This window comes from Carcharodon carcharias, chromosome 19 (genome assembly GCF_017639515.1).
Source record: "Carcharodon carcharias isolate sCarCar2 chromosome 19, sCarCar2.pri, whole genome shotgun sequence".
In the NCBI taxonomy this organism is placed as follows: domain Eukaryota; kingdom Metazoa; phylum Chordata; class Chondrichthyes; order Lamniformes; family Lamnidae; genus Carcharodon; species Carcharodon carcharias.
In genome coordinates, this window is record NC_054485.1 from 74,012,666 (window position 1) to 74,025,794 (window position 13,129).

The window sequence follows — 13,129 nt, forward strand, 5'->3', positions numbered from 1 at the left end:
ACAGGTTGCCATCCCGAAAATGCCCACCTTATACCAATTCTCTGTCTTCTCTTAGTTAGCCAATCCTCTATCCACGCTAATATACTACCCCCATTAAGTAGCCTTATGTGTGGTACCTTATCGAACGCCTTTTGGAAATCCAAATATATTACGTCAACTGGTTCTCCTTTATCTATCCTGATTGTTACCTCCTCAAAGAATTCTAATAAATTTGTCAGGCATGGGTACCCCTTCATGAAACCATGCTGACTCTGCTTGATTAGATTATGTATTTCTAAATGCTCTGCTGTTACATTCTTTATAATAGACTCCAACATTTTCCCAACGACAGATGTTAAGCTAACTGGCCTATAGTTACCTGTTTTTTGTCTCCCTCACTTTTTGAATAAGGGTGTTACATTGGCCATTCTCCAATCCTCTGGGACTTTTCCAGCATCTAAGGATTCTTGGAAGGTTACTACTAGTGCATCCACTATCTCTGTAGCTATTTCCTTTACTGTCCTAGGATGTAACCCATCAGGTCCAGGGGACTTATCAGCTTTTAGCCCCATTAGTTTCCCTAGTACTTTTTCTCCAGTGATAGTTATTGTATTTATTTCTGACCTCCCCTTTTGCCCCATGATTATTTAGTATTTTTGGAATGTTATTAGTATCTTCTACCGTGAAGACTGATACAAAGTATTTATTTAACTCCTGTGCCATTTCCTGGTTCCCCCTTATTATTTCTCTAGCCTCATTCTCTCAGGGGCCTATGTTCACTTTGGCCTCTCTCTTCCTTTTTATATATTTAAATAAGCTCCTACTGTCTGTTTTTATATGACTTTCTAGTTTATCTTCAAAGTTTATTTTCTCCCTCTATTTTTTTTTGGTCATCTTTTGTTGGTTTTTAAAACTTTCCCAATCCTCTGGCTTACCACTAATCGTTGCCGCATTGTATGTTTTTTTTTCACTTTGACAATATCCTTAACTTCCTTGGTTAACCATGGTTAGTTTATCCCCTTCCTTGAATCCTTCTTCCTCACTGGGATATATCTCTGATGAGAGTCCATGACCTGTTTTCTTAAACGTCTGCCATTGTTCATCAACCATCTTTTCTGCTAAACTGCTTCCCCAGTCCATTCTAGCTAACTCTTCCCGCATTTCCTTGTAATTACCCTTATTTAAGTTTAGCACAGTTGTTTCCAAACGAAGTTTCTCACTCTCAAACTGAACACTAAATTCTACCATATTATGGTCATTCTTTCCTATGAAATCCTTTACTCTGAGATCATTTATTAAAACTGCCCCATTACGTATTACCAGATCCAAAATAGCCTGATCCCTAGTTGGATTCACAACATAAGAAACTGTCCCGAATATACCCCTTGAATTCTTGCTCGTGTCTACCTCTGCCAATTTGATTTACCCAATCTACATGAAGATTAAAGTCACCTATGATTAATGTACTGCCTTTTCTACCTGCCTTCATTATCTCCTGATTTATTCTCTGTTCTAGAATAGCTACTGTCATGGGGCCTATAGACTAGTCCCACTGGTGTCTTCTTCCCCTTGTTATTTCTTACCTCCACCCATATGGATTCTACATCTTCCAATCCAAGATCCTTTCTTGCTATCGTACTTACTCCGTCTCGTACTTTCCTTCCTGCCTGTCCTTTCAAAAATTCACATACTCCTGAATATTTAGATCCCAGTTTTGATCTCCTTGTAACCATGTCTCCTTAATGGCTATAAGATCATATGCATTAACCTCTATTTGTGCCATTAATTCATTCATTTTGTTCTGAATACCACGTGCATTTAAATAAAGAGTCATTAATTTTGCCTTTTAACCATTTTTTCCCCTTTTGACCCTATTTGCTGCTTTTCTATCACACTCTGGATATCATTACCTAAATGGCTGCCATGTCCTCTTGCTTTCTAAGCCTACGTATCCCCTTTCCAGAACTTTCCCCCTCTCTATTTAGTTTAAAGCCCTCTCTATAGCCCGAGTGATTCGGTTAACCAGGGCACTGGTCCCAGCACAGCTCAAGTGAAGCCCATCCCACTCGAACAGCTCCTTTCTACCCCAGTACTGGTGCCAATGCCCCATGATCTGAAACCCATTCCGCCCACAACAATCTCTGAGCCACGCATTTAACTCCTTGATTTTATTTACCCTATGCCAGTTTGCCCGTGGCTCAGGTAGAAACCCCAAGATTATTACCTTGGAGGTTCTACTTTTTAATTTAGCTTCTAACTGTTCAAATTCTTTCAGCAGAACCTCCATTCTAGTCCTATCAATATCATTGGTACCAACATGTACGATGACTGGACCCCTCCCCTCCCACTTCTTCTCCAGCCCTGAGATGTCCTTAGCCCTGGCACTGGGCAGGCAACACAGTCTTCGGGACTCACACTCACGGCTGCAGAGAGCAATATTTATCCCCGTAATTATACTGTCCTCTACCACTACTACGTTCCTATTTCCTCCTCCCACATGAATGGCTCCCTGTACCACCCTACCATTTGCTCATCTTCCTGCTTTCATCCACACAGCTTGCAAAAACCTTGTAACTGTTGGACAGTTGCAGGGGCCGAGGCTCCTCAAACACTATCGCCTGGATCCCCAAACCTGCTTCACCTGCAGTCACGCCCTCCTGCCCCTGATTCCAGACCAAATTTGAATGACCTAATCTGAGGGGTATGACTGCCTCCTGGAGCAAATGTGTCCAGGTAACTCTCCCCCTACCTGATGTGGTACAACATCTGCAGCTTGGACTCCAGCTCCTTAACTCGGATCCGAAGTTCCTCAAGCTGCAAACACTTGGTACCGATGTGTTTGCTCTGGATCATCTTGGTGTCCAGCAGCTCCCACCTCACATGCTGCAGCAGCAACACCTCACCCGTATTGCTATTGTATTTTATTCAATTTATTAATTAATTACTCCAGTATCCCATTCTTTAGACTTTATTATAATTTTTTTAATACACATCAGTGTCGATCTTACACTTAACAAGCTATCTTTAAGAAAAAGAGAAAAAAGACTAGAGATCTAAACACAAGCTTAAGACCTTACTTTACTTTAAAGACTAGAAATACTCACCAATCAAATAAAATCCATCATGCTAAACAATCTCTCTCTCAGATCCTCAAAATCCCATAACTGATAAACGAATGCCTGACTCCCGCTTGGACCAAACTCACTGCCCGAAGTCCAAGTCTGACTGGAGTACCAATCTGGAAAACCGACTCCCTCTACATGAGTGACAGGCTCTCTGATTAATCCACTTCAATTCGGAATTAAGGACTTTGCCTAAAACACACTCTTGATGATTTGAGTAACATCATCTTTGCTCCTGGGCGCTGCTGACTCTGTCACTTGCAATGACAGAACAGAGTAAAACACTAAAACTACACATGCACATCGCTGGCAACAAACACAGCCTTTTATCTCACCCTATCAGCAGATCCTCTATTCCTTTCTCCCTCATGTACTTACCTGGCTTCCCATCAAATACATCAAAACTATTTGCCTCAACCACTCCCTGTGGGAGCAAATTCCATATTCTAATCATTCTCTTGGTAAAGAAGTTTCTCCTGAATTCCTCATTGGATTTATTATTGACCATCTTATATTTCTGGCCCCTAGTTTTGGACTCCCCCACACAAGTGGGAGAATCTTCTCTCCATTTACACTCAAATTCTTAATTTTATAATGCATCATTTAAAAAATTTCTATCATGTTACCCCTCAGTCTTCTCTTTTCTTGGGAAATGAATGTCAGCCTGTTCAGTTCTTTCCTGATAATTACAATCTCAATTCTCAATATCATCCCTATAAATTATTTTGCACCTTCTCCAGTTCAATTATGTCCTTTTTCAGTATGGAGATCAGAACTGTGCACAGCTCTCCAAATGTGGTCTAACCAAGGTTCTGTACAAGTTCAACATAACTTCTCTGCTTTTCAATTCTATTCCTTAAAAAATGGACCCTAGTGCTATTGATTGATTTTTGACATAAAATGTCGTTGGCCTGCCTTGCTAATTGTAATGATTGATGAATCTGTAGCTCTGCTCTTGCACAACTTGGAAATATGACCCTTGATCCCCCCCCTAACCTATCCAATTGAAATAATTTGTCCACATGAAGTCATGAACATCAACCATTGTTATTTTCAAACCTCCTTCAAATTACCCCATAGTCTACACTTCCCTAAAGTGCCCACACCCAGCTCTTCAAATACAATGGCAAAACACCGTGATTGCTGGAAATTTGACATATATTCAGAAAATGCTGGAAATACTCAAGTCAGGCAACATCAATGGAGAGAGAAACAACCTCTCTTCAGCCTTTGACAGGCCCGACCACACTATCCTCCTCCTCCAACTCTTCTCTGTTGTCCAGTCAGTGGGACTGTTAACACTTGGCCCACTTTTGCCTCTTCAGTTGTAGCCAGAGAATTTCCTGCAATGGTTAATCTTCCCACCCCCATCGCTCTGGAGTCTGACCAAGGGTCTATCCTCAGTCCCCACCTATTTCTCATCCACACGCTGCCCCTGTGTAAAACCATCTGATGACCTGATGTCAGATTCACAGAGGGTCTCTTACAATCTGTCCCATTTTACCTCGAGTCAGAAAGAAATGCCCCTCACCACCAGACAAAACAGAAATCTAGTAGTAAAGGAATGGCAAGCAGACAGCTTCAAGAGGGAGAGAAATGATTTGAGGACCGGGCCATGGAGCGGAGCACCTTAGATCTACAATCTTAACTGGGGCAGGGTCTAAATGGAGGACAGGCCCTTCAGCACCAGTAAGGGAGATGGAGTCAAAACTGGGAGAGTCAAACTTTTATACTTTTACTCCACAGTCTGGAGAAAACAGTCTCTCACCAGTCACAGAAAACCAATGTAGTCCCATGTTATCCATTTAACCAAGTTGATGGGGGGTAGAGGGGTTTAAACAGCTGAGATCCTGGCTCCCACCTCCCGGGGCTGGGATTTACAGATGCAGCATCTCCAATTGCAGCCCAGCCCACGTGACAGCCGCTCGGGGTCGCGCTTTCTCCTATGAGAACTCCTGAATGTTGGGCGCCAACCGCCACAAGTCCCATCAGGTACCGCCAACTCCTTACTGCGCCGGCGCACCGCCACATGCAGCATGGGTAATGAAGTTCTGAGCGCATGAGAGCCTGTCTCCAGAGCGCATGCGCACATCTCGAAGCAGCCCAGTCAGTGAAAAGTTCTGTTGAGAGTCATACGGACTCGAAACGTTAACTGTGTTCCTCTCCGCAGATGCTGTCAGACTTGCTGAGTTTTTCCAGGTATTTTTCTTTTTGTTGCGGTGAAAAGTCTTGCCCTCTCATCTGTAATTGGCTGGTGTTATTTTAATACCAATTTCCAATTGGCTGTGAGAGACGTCAATCAGAGATTCCATCCCCCCGTCCAATCAAATGAGGGGAAGGCGAGAGCAAAGTTTATCGAGACATCCCATAATATCCACAATTTCCTGTAGGGACTGAAAATCAAGTGAGGAGATGGTGAGTGAAGGAACAGAATTTATAATAATTACATCACATAATATCCACACTAATGTTCAGGCAGTCTGACTATCCTGTGGGGAATCAGGTGTGGAAATGCCCCTTATGCTGTGTGAGGAGATCCAGCTGAGAGAGCTGTTTACTGGGTGCTTTGTGCTGAACTGTTTGACTGGAGCTGTGTGTTGGATATTGAGTGTGTTTATTGGAAGCATTTCCCTTCTGATGTACAGGCTGAGTTTTGTTGATAGGCCATTACTGAATATGAGAAGGTGATGTGTAATTAATTGGGAGGTGCAGAGACACATTTATTGAAATGTCTTTTAATGCCGCTTTTAAAGATTTTTCCCGAAGGCCTTGGCCTTTCCCAAAAGCCCGGACTTGGATTTGATAGTTTTGCCCAGTGCTGTGGCTGATAGCTGAATTTGGGATGTGCAGTCTGAGCGGAGTGCAGTGTATCTAATTTCCCAGGATAAACCAGAACCCTTCAATCAGCGACACTGAAGCAATATTTTCCTTAGCTTCTATCCCATCCTGCCCAGTATGTTTTCTTCAAATAATTTTGGAAATCAATGGGAAAGATTTCAAAATCTTCATTGAATTAATTGGGCTGCAATTGGAGATGCTGCACCTGTAAATCCCAGCCCTGGGAGGCAGGAGCCAGGATCTCAGCCTTTTAACCCTCCTCTACCCCCCGTCAACTTGGTTAAATGGATAACATGGGACTACATTGGTTTCCTGTGACTGGTGAGAGAATGGTTTCTCCAGACTGGAGTAAAAGTATAAAAGTTTGACTCTCCCAGTTTTGACTCCATCTCCCTTACTGGTGCTGAAGGGTCTGTCCTCCATTTAGACCCTGCGCCAGTTAAGATTGTAGATCTAAGGTGCTCCGTTCCATGGCCCGGTCCTCAAATCATTTCTCTCCCTCTTGAAGCTGTCTGCTTGCCATTCCTTTACTACTAGATTATCCTGAGTGTTTTTTTATATTAAACACATAAACTAAGGGCAAAACTGGTCTTCACCAGCATGACACAAGCTCATAGTGAATTGATAGCCTGTCTTACACTCCGCCTGACTGTCTTTTACATTGCCTTCACGGTGTCTGGGAAGATGGGGGCGCTGGGTGGTGGAAAGAAAGTAGCCACATTGTCTGCTCCTGGTCACTATCCAGTGTCCCTGCTGGAAACAGAGGGTGTGTGACAGTCAAATGAGGGAAAAGAATGGACTTGCATCTGATCCCCACACAGGGGAATAGCAGACTGGCACTCACTGTGGCACAGTCTTTAACTGAGGAGTCAGTCCCTTCAGCAAAGGAGAAGAGTGAGTTGGAGGAAATCATGTTTCCTTTTCCTGTTTTACAGAAGGATTGCACCATAATACAGCAGAGAATACAGAGAGGATAGACACCACAGGTACATCCTGACCAGCACCCAACTGCACAACTGTGGGAAGACATCCAGTCCCTTCACAACATTGCGCAACACAGAGAAGGTTGGGTAATGAAACCATCATCTGGAAATTGGTCAGGGGGAGGTTTGACATATCATCAGATCTGAAACTGGTTAGTAGTGTGAAACCTTCCCTCAGAACAAACTTTTCCGAAGGTTCAGCTGTGGGCGATCAGTCAGGGTGAGGCTGGGAAGAAGTGAGTGTGCTCCAAGTGTGGCGAGAGCTTCAATCATTCATCGAGCCTCATGAACCACTGACTCCTACAGGTGAGGCTGTTCAAGTGTGAGCCATGTGAGGAGGGCTCCACAGGCTCATGGGATCTCCTAATGCACAAGACACATCTGTAACGACCTCTGTTGAGATGCGGGAGCCAATGGAAGAGAAAGGATTCAAGTCTGAGGCTTGTGATAAAGCTTTTGTGACATCTTCGAATATCCTGACACACCAGAGGATTCACCTGGGGTCGAAACCCTTCAGGTGTGAGGTTTGTGAAGTGACTTTCACCAAGTCCTCCAATCTCCTGAGACACCGGAGGATTCACACAGGGGAGAAGCCATTCACGTGTGAGGTGTGTGACAAATCATTCTCACAGTCATCCAACTTCCTCAACCACCAACGCATTCACACCGGGGAGAAACCATTCAAATGTGACGTATGTGACAAATCATTCTCACGGTCATCAGACCTGCGTGTACACCAACGCACTCACACAGGGGAGAAACCATTCACATGTGAGGTATGCAACAAATCATTCTCGCAGTCATCGCACCTCCTCAACCACCAACGCATTCACACTGGGGAGAAACTATTCATGTGCGAGGTGTGCACCAAATCATTTTCAGAATCCTCGACCCTCCGGGAACACCAACGCATTCACACAGGGGAGAGACCGTTCAGGTGTGAGGTTTGTGATAAATCATTTTCATGGTCATCGGACCTCCGTGTCCACCAACGCATCCACACAGGGGAGAGACCATTCATGTGCAAAGTGTGTAACGAATCATTCACGCATTTATCGACCCTCCGCACACACCAACGCATTCACACAGGGGAGAAACCATTCAAGTGTGAGGTGTGCAATAAATCATTCACTCAGTCATCTAACCTCCGTGTACACCAACGCATTCACACAGGGGAGAAACCATTCCATTGTGAAGTGTGTGACAAATCATTCTCACAGTTATCAAAACTCCTGCTCCATCTGACAGTCCACACCGGGGTGAAACCATTCACGTGTGAAGTGTGTGACAAATCATTCTCGCGGTCTCAGTACCTCTGCGTACACCAACGCATCCACACTGGGGAGAGACCGTTCAAGTGTGAGGTGTGTGGCAAAGCCTTCACACAGTTATCGAAGCTCCTGGTCCACCAGAGGATCCACACAGGGGAGAAGCCATTCACGTGTGAGATGTGTGATAAATCATTCTCACAGTCATCAAGTCTCCGTAGCCACCAACGCATCCACACTGGGGAGAGACCGTTCAAGTGTGAGGTGTGTGACAAAGCCTTCATGCAGTTATCAAAGCTCCTGGTCCATCAGAGGATCCACACAGGGGAGAAGCCATTCACGTGCGAGGTGTGCAATAAATCATTCTCGCAGTCTCGAACCCTCCGTGTACATCAACACATTCACACAGAAGTGACAGTTCGAGTGTGAGGTATACGACAAAATCTTCACAAAGTTTTCGAAGCTCCAGGTCCATCAGACAGTCCACACGGGAGAAACCATTGAAGTGTGAAATGTGCAACAAATCATTCTTACAGTCACCTAAACTCCTGCTCCATCAGAGGATCCACACCAGCGAGTAACCATTGAAGTGTGAGGTTTGTGATAAAGCTTTTTTGATGTTTTTGATGTGAGGTCTCGGTTTGAGTTCTGTCAGAAATCCTTCACACGGTTGAAGGACCTCCTGGAACATCAATGAACCCACATGGGAACTACCTAACCAAGCTGTAGTCAATCTTTCATCGGAGTGTGAATGTCTACACAACCTCACTGCAAAGGATATCCAGTGGTATTGGGGCACAGAACAAGAAGCAGCTTTCACTCATATTAAACAACTAGTGATGACAAGAGTGCTGAGGTACGATGAAGTCATTGGTGAAGTCACCCTGCAGTGAGATGCCAGTGAAACAGGAATTAGAGCAACCCTCATGCAGCAAGGACAACCAGTTGTGTTTGTATCCAGAATGTTAACACAAACTGAACGATGCTATGCCCCATCAGTCTTAGTATCAGCACCTATGTGGAGTATCTTGCAAACAAAAAGGGGGATGTTTGGATAAATTCCTTTTTATGCTGTGGCTTCCCATATTAATGTGACCTCTGATGTCATCATATGTAAATAAAGGTTTATGGGCTGTAACCATTTTACACACCACATGGAACATTATTTAAAATTCAAATGGCTCCAAACAAAGATGAGTTTCCTGAAGCTTGGGAAACTGACCGGTGAAACGGAGGCGACTTTGAGCAGCAGATCCGGTGGAGATTTAAACTTGTAATTGTCCCATCTGAATAAAACCTTATTTATTGCAGCTACTGTCTCAGTTCCCCCAGGCAAACAGAGTCAGTAGTTTGACAGAGATTTTAGTGTGAGAAAAGCATTCTTCATCCTCGGAGGCTTTCAAACTGACAACATCAGTGTGGGATGTGTAGCCTTGGATGTGTTTGACAGCAGATCAGAAGAGGGAGACCCACAGCATCCAAGGCAGCGATGATGTGCAGTGGTGGGGTCAGCACACATACAGGAACTGGGGAGTAATTTCTCCCTCCCCCTCTTTCTATAGTGTTGAGGGTGGTTAGAATTCGTTTTGATTTTAATAAAAACTGATTCCATAAACTCCAATCGATTTAAAGCCAAGAGTGTTGAATGGGTTAATAAAACGAGGTCAGGGAAGCCCTTTGGAGCTCACGGTGGTGGCTTCTTCAGCCATTTTGTTTCATGCATTATTGTATCACTTTATTACGAGTAATTGAAAGCTTTGAATAGGCCTTGATTGAGTTAGGTTGTTGATAACATAATTTATGAATTACCTATGTAATCGATTTTTGATTGCTCCATATAATAAACAACAAATATACAACAATAAACAAACTGGAGGAACAACACCTCATCTTCCGACTAGGCACTTTACAGCCTTCCGGACTGAATATTGAATTCAACAACTTTAGATCTTGAACTCCCTCCTCCATCCCCATCCCCTTTCCGTTTCTTCCCCCTTCCTTTTGTTTTTTCCAATAATTTATATAATTTTTTCTTTTTCCACCTATTTCCATTGTTTTTAAATCTATATCTTTTATGCCCTGTGGGTCTTTCCACCCCACCCCCCACTAGAACTGTACCTTGAGTGTCCTGCCACCCATTCTTAATTAGCACATTCGTTTAGATATTATCACCACCTTCAACACCTCTTTGTTCTTCTGTCTGTGACATCTTTTGATTATCTGCTCCTATTACTGCTTGCTTGTCCCTACAACCACACCCATCCCCCACCTTAAACCAGCTTATATTTCACCCCTCTCCTAATATTCACTCAGTTCTGTTGAAGGGTCTTGAGGACTCGAAACGTCAACTCTTCTTCTCCGCCGATGCTGCCAGACATGCTGAGTTTTTCCAGGTAATTCTGTTTTTGTTTTGACAAAAAGATTAATTGATTTTCAGTAATGTAAGTTTTAAACTCTCAATCTTGCAAATGCAAGCAGTTTCATAGAAATTATAAGGACATTGCAAGAGAACCCCATGAGAAGGGAACACCAAGACACTGAGGTATCTAATCCTACTGAAAAGGGCTTTGTTCCAAATCAGATTAAACCTGGTAAAGAACTGGGTGTCATCAACTGGAGGATGTAATTAAAAACCAATTAAATCAGCACAGTGACAGTCAGGACCAATGGCCTGGCCAGTTGTGGCCTGACAGTCACAGGGGTGACTATCATAAAAGAATAGAAATATAAAGGCTTGAAAAATTGGAAGGGTTGCAAGAGAAAGGCCAAGGCCTAGAGAAGACATGGAATGAAATTTCAGTGTGTCTCCAGGTATGACAGCCGAATTGCTGTGGTGCTGGATTAACAATCCAGAGATTGAGAGTTCAAATCCAACCAGGGAAAGTTACACACATAGAATTACAGTGCAGAAACAGGCCGTTTGGCCCAATTGGTGTTTATTTTCACATGAGCCTCCTCTCACCCCTCTTCATCTCACCCTATCAGCATATTCTTCTGCTCCTTTCTCACTCGTGCTTATCTAGTTTCCCCTTAGAGACTTCTAAGCTACTCCCCTCAAGTGTGGTGCACTACTCATTATTAATCACTACTTTATTAATATTTGAAGTTTATTCAAAGTTGGATGTACCTTCCGTTCAATTCCTGTCAACTTCAGCCAGAGGGAGCTAGACTCAAGGACATGTAACTGGGTTATGAGCCCTGCTCGACCTCCGAATGAAAGATTGAAACCAACCAGAATTATTACCTTCTCCTTGATAGACTTTTAACAATTATTTCTTAAATAGATTGTAATTTCCCGGATATTATAAGGATCAGGGTGAAACTCCTCAGTAAATGTTCTCCCCAACTAGAGTAGGGGCTCGTGAGAGAACCCGAAATGAAGATGATTAAAGTCTTAAGCACACACAAATTTATTCTAATAAGAAAACATGGAATTGTGATCGTTAAATAAATGGTAGAAATCCTGAAGAGAACAGTTACCTAGTTGTTATTTCTCTAGGAGAATCCTAGATTTAGACTTTACTTGTGGCTTTCGAAAGAAAGTCAGGATATCCACCAAATATTAAAGTAATATTACCTTAATCCCTGCGTATGTGAGATTCACTTGGTTCAGAAGTCATTCTACAAGAATCTAATGAATCCGAAAAATTGGGTTTGGGTTGAGATATAATGAATTTTGGGCTTGTATAATTAATTTTTTTTGAAAAATACACTTTATTCATAAAGTATCTGAAAGATCATTATAAAACATTTCAAAATGGCCATCACAAAAAGTGCAATCATATTCAACTTTTCCACATAGATCATGAGGTGCTTCAATACAATCAATGAACATTACAGACATTTCAATATGGTCATTACAGACAGTGCAATGGTATTCGAGTTATCGACATAGATCATGTTGCACTCTGAGGTGCTTCAATACAATTATGATACATTTAGTATTCACTACATACGTTCAATGTGAGTCATACAGCCCGAGGGGTCTATACAATTCCCAGCCCCTCGGTGCACTATGGCAGAAAGGTCTCAGACAGCAACCTTTCCCCACTGCGGCTGCCCCAAGCTTCAGTGCATCCCTCAGCACGTGGTCCTGAACCTTGGAATGTGTCAGTCTGCACCACTCGGTCGGGGACAACTCTTTGTACTGGAAGACAAACAAGATTTGGGAAGACGAAAGAGCGTCTTTAACCGAGTTGATGATCCTCCAGCTGCAGTTGATGTTTGTCTCGGTGTGTGTCCCTGGGAACAGCCCGAAGAGCACAGAGTCCTGTGTCACGGAACTGCTCGGGACGAACCTCGACAAAAAACACTGTATCTCTCTCCAGACCTTCTTTCCAAAGGCACATTCCACAAGGAGGTGAACAATGGTCTCTTCCCCACCACAGCCACCTCGAGGGCAGTGTGTGGAAGGGGTGAGACTCCTGGCGTGTAGGAAGGATCTGATGGGGAGGGCCTTTCTCACCACCAGCCAGGCTACATCTTGGTGCTTGTTGGAAAACTCTGGCGATGACGCATTCTGCCAAATGACTTTGACAGTCTGCTTGGGGAACCATCCGACAGGATCCACCATCTCCTTTTCCCTCAGGGCCTCTAGGATGTTACGTGCCAATCACTGCCTGATGGACTTGTGGTCAAAGATGTTTCTCTGCATAAATTTTTCCACGAGGTACAGGTGGTATGGCATGGTCCAACTACTTAGAATGTTCCTTGGCAGCATGGCCAGACCCATCCTTTGGGGCCAGTTCGAGCCTCAGCACGTAGTGACACTTGGTATTTGCGTACCAAGGATCTAAGCACAGCTTGATGCAGCCACACACAAGGGTGGCCATCAGGATGAGGGCAATGTTGGGCACGTTTTTTTTCCCCTTTATCTAGAGGCTTGTACAATTAATGATTATGTAGAAGATGTTCATTGGATTAATAATAGACCCCCTCT

At 43.6% G+C, this 13,129-nt stretch overlaps 1 protein-coding gene and 1 long non-coding RNA gene across 2 annotated transcripts in view; one reads left to right on the top strand and one right to left on the bottom strand.

The window, feature by feature from the left end:
- Window positions 1-5,083, bottom strand: part of LOC121291531 — a 42,438-nt gene extending 37,355 nt beyond the window's left edge. Inside the window, exon 1 of the long non-coding RNA XR_005946021.1 lies at window positions 4,870-5,083. This is a non-coding gene — a long non-coding RNA (uncharacterized LOC121291531). The remainder of the gene's footprint in view (window positions 1-4,869) is intronic.
- Window positions 5,084-5,400: 317 nt separating this feature from the next.
- LOC121291528 (zinc finger protein 271-like) lies at window positions 5,401-10,052 on the top strand. The gene is made up of 2 exons (XM_041212857.1): window positions 5,401-5,516; window positions 6,875-10,052. The coding sequence occupies exon 2, from the start codon at window positions 7,276-7,278 to the stop codon at window positions 8,617-8,619; it is 1,344 nt and encodes a 447-aa protein (XP_041068791.1). The 5' UTR covers window positions 5,401-5,516; window positions 6,875-7,275; the 3' UTR covers window positions 8,620-10,052.
- Window positions 10,053-13,129: the final 3,077 nt, after the last annotated feature.

Bases quoted from the DNA above. Each gene is read 5' to 3' on its own strand.
- LOC121291528 (XM_041212857.1), top strand. From the start codon at position 7,276: ATGGGATCTCCTAATGCACAAGACACATCTGTAACGACCTCTGTTGAG.